Source organism: Telopea speciosissima, chromosome 5 (genome assembly GCF_018873765.1).
Source record: "Telopea speciosissima isolate NSW1024214 ecotype Mountain lineage chromosome 5, Tspe_v1, whole genome shotgun sequence".
NCBI lineage: Eukaryota > Viridiplantae > Streptophyta > Magnoliopsida > Proteales > Proteaceae > Telopea > Telopea speciosissima.
This window is the reverse complement of record NC_057920.1, coordinates 55697781-55712111: the sequence shown is the minus strand read 5'-3', so window position 1 is coordinate 55712111 and position 14331 is coordinate 55697781. Positions and strand designations below refer to the sequence as shown.

Genomic DNA, 14331 nt, shown 5'->3' with positions numbered 1-14331 from the left:
AGCTCGACACCGATGATGTCCCAGCAAGCGGAGAAGAACCCCATGCTGAACCCATCAGGGCCGGGAGCTTTGCTAACCTTGTGGGAGCGAACAGCGGAGGTGATTTCAGAGTCGGAGGGGATGGAGCGGAGGGAGCTGAGGAGGTGGGGAGGGATGAATTTGTTGACCAGGTCGACTGGAAGGGAGGGTTGGGTGTAGGAAGGGGGGTAGAAAATACCAGTGAAGTAGTTCACAACTTCAGATTTGATGGCTTCAACAGAGGAGAGGACCGAGCCATTAGAGGAGGTAAGAGAGAGGATGGAATTGGAGTTGGAGCGGGCTTTAAGGGATCGGTGGAAGAACGCAGTGTTTGAATCGCCGAGCTCGAGCCATTTAATTCTGGATTTTTGCTTAAGAAAATTTTCTTCTTGGGAAAGCGAGGAGGACAGCTCAGAGGCAGCAAGGACTTCCTCCTCAGCGAGGGAAGAGTTGAGGGGATCAGACTGGAGGCGGAGTTGGATGGAGGAGAGGGTGTCCCGACAAGAGGAGACACGAGAAGAAATGTTGCCAAAGGCCAAAGGTGGAAGAATTCCAAGATTTGAGAGCCATCTTGACATTTTTGAGCTTTTAAAAGAAGGCGAGGAGAGGGGAGGAGAAGGAACGGACAGGGATGTTCCAAGCGGCTTGGACAATAGGAAGGAAACCAAAGTGGGAGGACCACATGTCAAAGAACTTGAAGGGTTTAGGGCCACAAGATAGGAAAGGTAGGACAAAAAGAGATATGGGGGAATGGTCAGAAAGACCAGGAAGGTTAAAGGAGGCATAAGAGGATGGAAGGGGGTAGAGCCAAGGATCATTGACGATGACTCTGTCAAGCTTGCAGGCAACTCTGTCGATGCCAGAGCGCTTGTTGTGCCAGGAGAGAACAGCACCCGACCATCTGAGGTCGTTAAGCCCAGAATCCTCAAGACAAGAGTTAAAAGCTACAACGGCTTGGTAGTCGATAGGAGAACCATCCAACTTTTCATGGCTATAGCGGACGACATTGAAGTCTCCTCCAATGCCCCAGGGAGAGCAACCAACAGACGAAGAAATGGATCGGATGTCATCCCAGAGAGGAATCCTATCGGGGTGGCGATTGAGGGCGTAAACCATGGTGAAGAAGAAGAGATAGTTGTGAAGGTGGTCAGAAATGCTGAGATGGAGTAATTGGGAGGAGGAGGAGACCGAGATATGAAGTTTGGAGGGATCCCAAAGAATCCATATTTGGCCGCAAGGAGAGTGGTCATAGTTGGAAAGGAAGGACCAGGAGGGGGCAAGAGAGTAGGCAATATGAGACAAATTGTGCTCAAGCACTTTGGTTTCAAGGAGACAGCAAAGGGGGGATTTGGAGGATTTGGGAAAGTTGAGTAAGACATTTGGTCACAAACAAACTTAGACTAAAGAGTATTGCTTTAAAAAGAAGGAAATAAATGGTACAACTTTATTTCAGATGAATGGAAGAGAAGCATGATGATTCCGATTTTTAAAAATAAAAGCAATATTCAAAGCTATAACAACCATAGTAAAACTAATGAGTCATACAATGAAGTTACAGGAGGGAGTTATTGAAACTCGCCTGAGACAAGAAACTACTATTACGGAAAACCCATTAGGTTTTATGCCAGAAAGATTCACGACATAAGCTATTAATTACTTAAGAGACTCATGGAAAGATTTAGCGATTGCAAGAAGGATCTCCATATGGTCTTTATTGACCTAGAAAAAAGCTTATGACAGAGTCCCTGGAGAGTTAATTTGGAATGTACTAGAGAAGAGATGTATTTCAAGTAAATATGTGGACATAGTTAAAGATATGTATAATGGTGTGGTGACTAGTGTAAGAACGGTGATGGGTCAAGGGAGTGAATTCCCAATTATAATCGGGTTACATCAAGGATCAGCTTTAAGCCCTTATTTGGTTGCACTTATCATAGATGACCTAACCATAAATATTCAAGATCAGGTTCCTAAGTTCCTTGGTGTATGCTTTTTACTGAATATATTGTTTTAGTGGTTGAAACAAAATCAAGGATTAACGCCAAGTTGGAACTATGGATATCAACCTGGAATCAAAAGGTTTTAAGATAAGTAGAAAGAAAACAGAGTATATGGTGTGTATCAAGTGTTTAAGTATCAGTATCGGATATCGTATCAAATGGGTGATTTTAAGAGACGTATCTGATAGTATCGGAGAGATGCAAGATACACTAAAGATATGCATGGAAACGGTCAAGAAATGCACGGATGTGCTTATGATACATATAAAATACAGTATAGAAGCATAAAACACCATATTATGCAATTATGTAAATATAAATCAGCCTGATGCAAGGATTTGAGCATTTTTACCTAATCCAGTGATGCATAACAAACAAAAAAGTGATTTGAGCAAACAAACATAAAAGAGATTTGCAGCTTTACAGCTTTTTTGCACAAATCTATTTTGATCCATGATTTGAACACTATAAGTTCCCAAACCTTGTTGAATAGTGAAGATTAGAGTTGTTTTTTAATGTAAATAATTCCCTCCAACTCATATCAAAGAAAACAAGTTTCCAAGTCCTTCGGTTGCTCTCAGTTTCGTATCTCACACGATTTTTTTTTTTGCCAGTTTACAGGAGGCGTATCTTACCTGTATCGGACCCATATCAGTCAATACAATGGAAAATAAGTATCGTATTGACACTGAATGATACCAATATGTATCAGTTGATACAATACGATATGGCACGGCCTGATAGTTTAAACCCTGTGTGTGACTATAGTTACACTAGGACGGATAATTGATGAGAGGGAGATCATGCAAAGTGATTATTTTAATAATTTGGGTTCAATCATAAATAAGGAAGGAGAAATAGAAGATGATGTTACACAAAGAATTAAAACAAGATGGATGAAGTGGAGAGGTGCATCCGGAGTGTTGTGTGATCAATGTATTCGTTTAAAACTAAAGGAAAAATTTTTATAGGATAGTCATACAACCGGCTATGATGTATGGCACGGAATGTTGGGCAGTTAAGAAAAATCATATAGATAAACTCAATGTAGCTGAGATGAGGATGTTGAGATGGATAAGTGGCAAAACAAGGAAGGATAAAGTGGGGAATAATCAAATTAGAGCTGATTTGGGAGTAGCTCCAATACATGATAAGCTACGAGAAAGTTGTTTGAGGTGGCATGGCCATGTTCAACAGAGGCCTTTACATGCTCCAGTACGGAGGAGTGATTTGATTCAGATTGAAGGAGCTAAAAGAGCCAAGGGCAGACCTAAAATGACTTTGGGAGAAATGCATTGTAGGCTGTTTCGTTTCGACAGCCTACGAAATCGAAATATTTCGGTTGGTTTCATGAAATTTTGTCAAAACCTTGTACCATGGTTGCAACTGAAAAAATCCATACTTCTCCAACTATGTTTTATAATTTGTAAAACATTTCTAAAGGGCCGTAACCCGGTGTGAGTCTTACTTTCACAGGTACCAGGAGGGGAGGACTGGACCATAGTTATCAAGGCGACGCCATGGCGGTGTCGCCTTGATTTTTGCCCCTCGAAAAATGCCATGGTCGCCTTCCCGCCTTGATAACTATGGACTGAACTCAGTCCTAACTTTCAGCATTCTTGCACAAAGTCCCCGCACTCAGACTTGAACCTGCTTCTTCATGCTGCAAGCATTTAAACTGTTTCTCTTATGATGTAATCCAGAACACGGTTCAACTTGACCGCATTCTCCAATTTAACAGAAAATTTCAATTAACTAAGTGTGAAAAGAGTTGCTTCCAGAAAGAGATCAGAGTTACTAGAGAAGAAAACAAAAACAAGAAGCAATAAAGCAGGGCTTAAATTTTCTTGAGACGCGAAGCAAGAACAAATGAGGTATCTTTAGTAGTAAATGAGAAAAGACTAGAAAAAGTTCAGGAGAGTGATGGGAAATGTTTAAGCATTAAGAGAAGGTATGGCGTTGCCCGTGGACCCTAGGTCTATTATATTGCCCCCATATAAGTGAAAACAGATTGATTCAGAAATGAGTTGCTTTAGGCAGGGTCAATAGCTTCATCATTAGATCTACATATGAACTAACTGAATCAAAAAGATAAGAAGGGTTACATACTTACATGTCATCCTCAAAGACAGCAAAGGAGAGAGGGTTGCAGGTCCTCTGTCAAATTTGAAGTCAGAGTGGATAAAAGAGCCAGAAAACAGGTATGCTACCCCCCCTGGTTTACTTTTTTTCTTCATCTCTTCCACTACACCAAGGTCTTAGGCATTGGCATAGTTCAAAAACTCAAATTTCGGTCGTTTTTCGGTCAAACCAAAATTACCGAAATGGGTGACATTTTGCCGAAACAGTGCATTTTTTGTTTGCATTTTCGGTTGGCCATTTCAGGGGGGGGGGGGGCAAACAGCAATATTAAGCTCCGATACTTCAGGAAAAGCTTATTTTAGCTCATCTAAACATAGGGAAAAGGCTCTGTGAGCCTAAGGAGTACACAACGCCTCACATTGATTATTATATCTTTTTTTAAGAAAGAGAAACAATAATTAAAATAATCAATGTAAGAGAGTGTAGAGTACCCGGCTTGCTCAGAGGAGCCTCTCCCAAAAACAAATGTAAGCCTTTATATTGCAAGAAAAATCACACAAAGCGGTGGTTGGCAGTATATGCCGAACCCTATTGTATACCCTATTTCCTTCAGTAATATTGCCTATTCTACACATTGTTTTAGTATTATAAAAAAGAAAATGCAAGTAAACAAGTAAATTATGCACCATGAATGAAGAAACATAATATTGAATAATTATTTATGAAATAGTACAAAGTACATGTAACACAGACAACTTTTATCATCAACTTTTGGGAATTTATCATATTTTTTTTGAAAAAATCATTTTTGGGAAAAGTTCATTACCTGGAACTATTGAATATGGCCAAATCTTCACCAATTTACAGCAACCGATGTCTTTGGAGTATGTGGCAATCCCCAGCAGTGTATTCCAACAGTTTGATGAGGTGATGTGGAAAAAATCCAAGCAAAATGGTGTTTTTCTCTTTCCCGCAAGCAAAATAGCTGAGAAAGACAAGTTCTGGTTGAAATTTCGACCAGAACTCGTGAAGCATTGCCTTTATATAAAGGTCAAAAGTCAGTTCACCGAAACGACACGACACGACACAAGGGCGAAATTTCAGCAATACACTGAAATTTTTTGGACCGAAATTTTGCTGATTCTGTGATTCACCTGCTGTTTTTTTGGTCTCGGCCTTGTCGAAATCAGCAAAATTAGTAAAATTTCAGCGAGATTTTGAACCATAGGTATCAGTATCAATACAATGAAATCTCGAACCACGGGTATCGGTATCAGTACCCGTATCGGTCTCAGCCGATAGCAACAGTGATACAGACCAGACCGTTTTGCCCCTCAAAATACCGATACTTTGGTTTTTTGGACCATTTAACCCTCTATCAATACCCCACTACAGTATCCATATCAATATCGGGTACCAGCGATACTGATACGTATTGGCCAGGCCGATACCTTGAACTGTGCACTCCACCTCCTTCCTCTTCTTCTTCCACTCCTCCTACCCATCTTTTCTTTTCATTTTTCTCCCTTTTTTTTTTTTTTTTTTTTTTTGGGGGGGGGGGGGGGGCAGTGGTGGTAAAGGAGACAACTTGGCAGTTTTCTTTAGAAATCTCCCCGAATATGGAGAAACTTAACTAATTTCACATTCCAAACATGATTCCCACCTTTCAGAGTGTTCCACAATAACATGAAACACAGCATAAAACAATTAAGGGGCATTATGACATGGGTCTGACACCCCTTTTCCCAAAATAAGTGTGTTTTTTTTAAGAACATTATGACCCTCCCCAGACCACGCATTGGCGGGAACCTTGTGCACTGGGTACACCGTTCACCCCCATAGAAACTCCATTTCCCCCACAACCAATGCCCCAGTCATTTTTGTACCCCACCTCCAACTCCAGGACGGGTACTTTTTTATTCCTCCAATGTTTGGCCCTAAATGCCACTAGTTTTACCACACGCAATCTTAACCCTTCGGTTGACTTAATGTGTGAGAAAGAACCCATACTCCTTCTCAAGATCTATCTTCAACTACTCAGATTTGGCTTCAATAAACAAAGAAACCACCCAAGTCGAGTGAAAGTGGGCTCACATGTCTAGAAAAAACAATCCCAAACAAAGGCACCATCCACAATCACTTTCTAAAGCCTTCATTTTGCCACTGATCTCTGTCAGTTGGGATTGTGAATCACCTGACCAAAGCAAAAGACAATCTATGAAGCATGTTACATTGCCATTGGGAAAACCTCACAGGCCAGTTTCTAAATGGAAAATGGTCTAATATAAAGGTTGGAGTAATGACGAAAAAAGGGACAGGGGATCGTGCATCGGTGAAGAGTATCATGAGAAGAGGGGAGAGAGTTGGGCCGCTGCAGCCGGTGGAAGAGAGCTGTCCATCACTTTATGGTCTCAATTTTGAAGAGACCAACACGGTCCATCTGCTGTAACTTCAAAAACTAGAAGCCAATTGACTAATGGGAGTTCAGCATTTTTGTATGAGACTACAACTGGATCTAAACAAAAACAATTTTCTGATCTGCGTTCAATGGTAAATAGCAACACCGATTCACCTATTTCTCTACAAATTATGCTATTTTAGATCGTAGCTCTACACCATGAAAATTACTGGTCATAATAGACAGAGAGGAGGAGGTTCGATTAATCAAGATTCCGACCATAGCAAGAGGAGAGGGATAAAAAAGAGAGAAGGGGGAAGGGGAAGTGGTCAGTACTCATCAAATCAGAGTTTGATGGCATTGCCATGAAAAATCGATATAAAGAAAAGGTCAATTTTGGGATAGAATCCAAAATTAGGAACAAAAGCAAACCCCTCACGGAAATTGGGCTTTCAGCCTTTTTATTTCACTTCTTAGAAGGGAATGTCAATACCCTGGATTTGGAATCTTTGTCATATAGATCAAGGCCATTCCCGCACTAATTAATCAGTTCCCATATTGAACCCTCTGAAATCTATATGAGGTCCATAAAAAGTTGGTGTTACTTCTGCACTCCATGAAACAGGATAGTCTTTCACTTTTCAACAGAAAAACGTAACATGGTAATAAACCAGACAAACATACAATAATTAAAATGCGTAGAGCCCATACAAGCAGAAAATAGCTACCAGATAGGAAAAGAGATAGAATAAGTCCAAGTTGAGGAAGAATACGGCCCGATGCAATAAAAAGGATAAAATAAGAAATGATAAAAAGGACATACCACTATCAAGATTCCACCCATTACTAGATAAAGCTTGTATCCTCTCCCATAGATCTTCTAAGAAATCCTGACAAGGGAAATCAATTAAAAAAAAAGGTTAAAAAAGGAACAGCTATGACATAATTTGAATTTTCAAATGAATAACGATAACAGATTGCAATCACCAAAGGATGGCTGATCAGTGTACAAAATAGGTAACGTTGTACTTAGTAGACAAAGTGTTAATACACAAATAAATTATCAGACTGAAAACTTGAACAGGAACCTGTTTGTCCAACAAAAAGAATCAAGGGTTTCATCATGCTAATGTGCCACGAAGATTGTATTTCTAATACATGAACTCTTTACAGTGATAACATCTTTCAAGTTTGAAGACAAGTGACAAAGTGGAGGAGTTGGTAATAGTGCTTTCAGATGCTATGGTGTGATAAGCTGGTTAAAAGCAAAAAAAAACATGACAGGTCAAAATTTTATTCTAAAAATTTAAATGTGAAAATAATTACACACTTCCATGAAGAGATACAAAGACATTAGATCATTACCTTAAAAAACTACAGAACATAAAAAGTGGAAGGAATTTACTAGGTACAGATGCTGTGACAAGGCAATTGTCCAGATGATTTTTTATGGTGGGAGGCATCTGAGTCATAAAGTCACCCTTTTGAGGCATAAAGGTTCAAGGTTAACTTAAGCCACAAGGTCACAGCAATCTTTTAGTCCTGTCAACGGTTAGGTACTTGACCAATACACCAAGAGCTCTAGAGCTAATGGAATGTGTTAAATCAAGCCCTATAACCTATCCCATACCAGGCTGGCCTAATCTAGCGCCCATTCACTAGATCGGGCCCCATTAGGCACATAACAGACCACCATGCTTCCACAGCCGTCGTCCTTGATGGCTCTCACTCTGGTGGTAGGTAGCCCTTTCCAAGTGGCTCCACTCTGCTCTAGGGTTTTTGCTTGGCGACAGGTAGCTCTTTCTTGACAGCTTTCACTCTACTCTAGGTAGTCCTCTTCTAGGTAGCCCTTTCGATGACTCGAACCCGTGATGTGGTGCCCAGCTCTGATACCAAATGCTAGGTACTTGAGCGATATGCCAAGAGCTCCAGAGCTGATGGAATGCGTTAAATCAAGCCCTTTAACCTATCCCATACTAGGCTGGCCTAATCTAGCGCCCATACACTAGATCGGGCCCCATTAGGCACATAACATCAACCGTCCAGCAGGGGAAACATATGAAAACAACCTGTTTGCCCCAAAGCTGAATCTTTAACAATAGAATAAACAAGTCCAAGGCAGAGGACAGTGTCCGAAAAGCAGAATCTCATGAGCTAATGGGAAAGTAAAGAAGGAAGCCATCAGCAGATGAAAAATGCTGCAAGGCTAAACAAAAGGAGAAATAAAAAAATATGCCTAAATGAGGAGATTAACTGGAAGCAAAAGCCATGGGTTGCATGGCCAACAATAAGTGAATAATATAGGATTCTTCCATCACATGGCAAATTTCAGACCAAATGTGAAGCATGAATGCTCTCCCATATTTGTGGTTGCCTGTGAAGGAGGTCTTAAGGATCAGTATGGCCCTTGTCTGACCAACCCCAGACTGATCCCGATACCCCTTATGAATTATGATGCAGTTGTATAATACTGGCAAGATCAATAATATCCTAGGGCAACCACAAGGTGCTGGCAGCAGTCCAGCGGACTGAAATTGAGTTTTGGTTAGTTAGAATTATATTAAGGGTGTAGCAGATATAAATTATAAAACTATACACGAGATGAGTGTCCTACATGTTTGAGTGAGATTAGGATACTTATTACCAAGTATAGAGTTCAGTTTTGAGTCTATTAAGTCAAGTCAGTGTGAGAGACTGACTATGAGTCCTTTTATTAGTCTAAGTAGGAATTTCAAAGGTTTATATATAATTATATATATGTATACAGTTATACACCCCCTCCCCCCAATCAATTGAGCATGATTCGAGTAAAGAAATTTGAGTTTTCTTAAGAGTTTTGAAGATGTTGATCTGTGCATACAGCACTGGTAGCCATATCTGATCTCCGTCCTTCTGATCTCTCTTATAAGGTGTTATGTTTACTCATTCTTCCTCTCTCTCATTCTCCTTTATTCTCATTATTCTTTCCTCTACTATTGAATTCAGAATTCCCTTCTTATTTCTTCCATCTATCTACTGAGTTTCTTCTCTTGTACTTTATATTGTCATCTAGTTCTACATCTATATTTGCAGGTTATTACTTCCAATCTGCAATTCTGAGTGACCTATTAGAGTAATTATAGATCTGAATCTTGTCCGACCGGCTATGATGTATGGGGCAGAATGTGGGGCAGTTAAGAAGTGCCATACTGAGAAGCTTTGTATGGCAGAGATGGGGATATTAAGATGGATGTGTCGAAAAACAAGGATAAAGTAAGGAATGATCGCATCAGAGCTGACTTGGGAGTTGCTCCGATCAATGACAAGCTCCGAGAGAGTCGTTTGAGGTGGTTTGGTCATGTTCAACGGAGGCCTAGGGACACCCCAGTAAGGAGGAGTGATAAGATTCCAATTGAAGGAACTAAAAGAGCGAGGGACAGGCCTAAAATGACCATAGGAGAAGTTGTGCGAAAGGACATGCATAGTCTGGGTCTCGTGCCATGTATGACCTCGGATAGAGCCAATTGGAGGGCAAGGATTCATGTAGCAGACCCTATTTAGCTGAGATTCTCCTGACTTGCTGAGCTGTACCTCTTTCCTCTTTCACTTTTCTTTTATTTTCCATTGTTCATTTGCCATCTTTCATCTTTCACTTCATCTCATTTTCCATTCTTCATTTTCACTTTTCAATTTTTACCTACTTTGTTTGATTGGATCCATGTAGCCAACCCCATTAAGTTGGGATAAGGCTGAGTTTGTTGTTGTTGTTGTAATCTCAGATCTGACCTACCTCTACTGCAATATATTTCAAGTTCTTGAATATAGCTTGAAAATGCAGCAACCTGGAGTTCATCGATTTCTTGCATCTGTTTTCCAAGATTCTAGTATCATTAGATAGGCCATCCTTCATAACATATTCGATCAGAAAATTAGAGCATTCTGAATTGTATTTTGTTAGATATTGGAAATCTCCAAAAAGACATTCTGGCCATATCAATACCCAGGTTTTGTCATATCAGATTGTGGACCATTGGCAGTTTTGGCCCCAGATTCTTCCTAGAACCCAGAACTAAAAGTGTCATTAGTCATCATCCAGTGCTGGTTTTACTGATGTAGGGTCCTGCAACGGGTGAGTTAGGCGACTGTCATAACCTTCGGTCTCTTTTTTCCTTTTTTCCACAAACTGGCCACTCTCGAAACCAGGGCATTTGCCCTAGCAGCCTGAACCTTTTACCATTGCTCCAAGCAATGGCCCATTCCTAGAACCCAAAACTGCATTACCTTAACCCTAATTGAGATTCCATATTAATTTCTTACAATCCGTTGGTTAAATTGAAGAAATAATGCAACAAAATCATATGATAATAACATCCTACTTCCATGGAATCAAGTTTTCAAATGGTTTGCTATTTGACTTGAATCGAAAAGTTCCAAATGGTTATGGCCCCCCACCATATATTTTTGCTCTGCCTAGCAGTTATGGACTAATGGTGGATCCAAATATGGACCATCTTCTTCATAGCCCAGTGATCCATACCCTAGGTTGGATTACCTTGTTTATGATTCTATCTATAGATGCTATGATGGACTATGAGAGATTCTTCCATAAGAGGATGACATGATCGGCATTTGTCATCTAGTCAGAGCATTCATTTCGTCGACCCAGGTGTAGCATCAATCTACCAATGATACCTATGACCCTCCCCATATTGAATTTCAAAAACAGTTGGAAGTTTGTACTTTTAAGTGTCTAAGTTTCTATGATGACACAATTTGACTGCACATCATCAGGTATGCTTGCAATGTTATATGTTTTATGGATGGAAGTAGTGTTTGAACCTTTTACGGTTCTTCATTTCTAAATAATGTTTCTATTTTTTAATTGAATATTGTGTGTTCTAGGTCTAAAATATGCATAGAATAGGTTACATTAGGAAAGATACAGTTGTCTATGCCATACACTATCATAGGGTCTGAAACCAAACAACTACGTTTTTTTTTTGCATCAAATTACTCAAACATGTGTGTTTATGCTTAAATAGGCAGTCCCTGAGGTGTCATGGCAAAATTCCACCCTTTGTACATTTTTCTATACCTACTTTTGCCCCTATTTCAGTTATCTTTCCGCAATATTTTGGTTTCTAATTTGGAGCTGCTATTGTGTAAGTGACCGGACTCAACCCTTCTTTGTCGGTATTTCCATTCATTCTGTATTCCATAATTTATATCATTCTGATTTATTGATTTAGTTCCTTATTCTTTGATTTGGCATTTCTCTGCTATTCCCTTTTGCTGCCATTCTGATTTCAGAAAAACCACACCATCATCACTAGCAGACAATACTTTGTTGTTGTCATGACTTCACTTTCAGTCAAACCACACCATCATTGTAGCCCGATCTATGACTTCACGGAGCCGGATTTCATTTTCTGTTTTTAATATATGTTTAACATTTTTTGCAAAAAAAAATATTTTCTTACAACAAAATTTTGAAAAAAAAAATAAGGTTATACTTGGTGTTTGGAAGTCATTTTTATAACTGTTGGACACCATTGGCCGATCAACGGCCTCATAGAATCGGTTTTTTTTCTCCCTAAAAATTAATTATTTTCTGAAATGTCAAAATTATTTTAAAAAATTACAGAAAATTCAGAAAAATAAGGAAAAAATTCTGTTTTGGTTTGAAAATTCTTTAAAATTGATGAAAGCATTGTTGCTGTATTTCAAACTGAAAATGATGATTCATGTCTCATTCCATTATTATTTTTGATAAATTATGGTATCATTATTTTTCAAAAATTATTTTAGAGTAATAGGGAAAAAGATAAACCACAAGTAAATCAGAATACCAACAACTAATGTCCATAAGATATCAAAAGCATATGGGAAAACCATACCTTTTCACCATGAACTTTCTTGTTTTCATCATCAAACTCAAAAGCCGAGAACCCAGTATCACAGGCATGTTTTCTGATGCTTAAGTAAGCCTCTATCCCAACCATAACTCTCTCAATTTCTTCAGGGACTTGCTGCATATAAATATTGTTATGTCATAAACAAAGTAGACTGCAGTAACCTAATATAATAAAAACAACTAATAAAGCCCCAAATGCCCAAAAAAAAAAAAAAACCAACAATGAATTCCCATTTTGTATACTTAAGGAACAATTAATATGCTCACTAATGGAATTTATCTTTGACATTTGAAGCCATTACACAAAGTTCTTTGAAGGTAGAAACAGCAGGGCTTTTGAAGGATAAGGCTGTTCTAGCCTACACATAAGTACATAACTAAGAGGATCATCAAAGATCAACCTTCTGGTGGGACTGCTAATTATACTGAAGTCGGAATGTATATGCATCACAAAACCCTGAGTAGTGGGTCAGTGATTAGTGGTTAGTAGATGAAAACAGGTTTCAATCAAGTTTTACCGACCTCCCTGAAATGTAGTAGGATGGAATCTTCCTAAAACCCTTGATTTCAAGAAGAGAACATCATGCAACAGTAAATTTTTCAAGGCAGTTCTCTACTTCTCTGTACCCTAATATAGCAAGCAACAGTAACCAAGTATAATGATAGAAACAGCTAAAACTGATACCTGGGTAAGCTGAAAATCAATAGCCTCATAAAACATGAAATCTTATTAACTCTACCATAAGCTATTAAATTAAAGAAAATATCTCTTAAATTCCTCGAAAGCAAAACAATTTGATTCAGTAGTTGAATGTTGTAGTAATTAGTAAGAAGAACGAATATTCATCAGAAATAAAACAATTATAGCAATGACAACGATACTAATTAAGAAAAAGAAAAGAATGCTTGCATTATATTGGTTGGTGATCACTCAGCGACCAAAATGAGAGGAAAAAGGGTTAGCAGTTGATGACAAAATAATTAACTTGACCAGCATACATTATCCACTAAAAATGTTCATGCACCTAACGAATAAAAATTAATACTCCATGCATATGTGTCACTGATGCACCAGAGTCTATGGTTATAGATTTTAAATGCTAAACCACAAGGGAAAGTGGTGGGTAATATGATAAAATTCATTGGGGTAATAAGAAATAGAAAAGAATAGAAAATAAAATAAGGATTGTTATGGGACTACTAACAGAACTTGTGAAGTGTAACTTTGAAACTAATAATAAGAACAGAGAAAAGATGAATAACTGAACTGAAAAGCGGGGGAATCTGGTCTGAAAATAGAACTTTGTAAAAGAGATGGGGAGAGGTAGAGAGAGAAGAAAACCCAGCCTTTGCTGATCCATAAGCAGCCAATCTACACGTGCAAACCTATAACTGATCCATTAAATATCGTATAACCAGAAGGCAGAAGGCAGGGTGGTACATTACATATGCTTCAATAGAACTCTCAATAACTGACTAAAACTATAACTAGAACTTAACTAAGAGTCTCAGACAACAACTTATTCTACAAGAGCATAAAACAACTCCTAAACAGACTAGAGCAGTGTTTGGTATGCTTTCTAGGTCGATTTCGCATTCTCGGATGATAAAAATAGTTTTCATAATCGTCCGAGAATGCAAAATCAACCTATAATGCATTCCAAGAATGCATACCAAACACAGCCTAGGAATTAGAGACTAATTAATTCTTTAGATATCCTAATGGAACTAGGACCAAATAACCAGTTATATTGTCCCACTCCAGATGCAACTTGGAAAAGACTAAAATTCGTGCAACCCCTTGGACTTAATTTTTGGGCTTTATAATGAGCCTTCAACACCTAAAGGTGTTAAAAACAAAGGCTCATAACCATCTAATACCAAAGCAAGGACTATTCTTGATGTATGACTATTTTAGTCACAAGAATTTTGTTAGTCAT

At 38.8% G+C, this 14331-nt stretch overlaps 1 protein-coding gene across 1 annotated transcript in view; it reads right to left on the bottom strand.

The window, feature by feature from the left end:
• LOC122661624 (nuclear cap-binding protein subunit 1) overlaps positions 1-14331 on the bottom strand; it is a 113918-nt gene that overhangs the window by 63090 nt on the left and 36497 nt on the right. The window contains exons 8-9 of the mRNA XM_043857083.1: positions 12375-12506; positions 7322-7388 (exon numbers count right to left, since the gene is read on the bottom strand). Of these exons, the coding sequence (XP_043713018.1) occupies positions 7322-7388; positions 12375-12506 (199 nt within the window). The remainder of the gene's footprint in view (positions 1-7321; positions 7389-12374; positions 12507-14331) is intronic.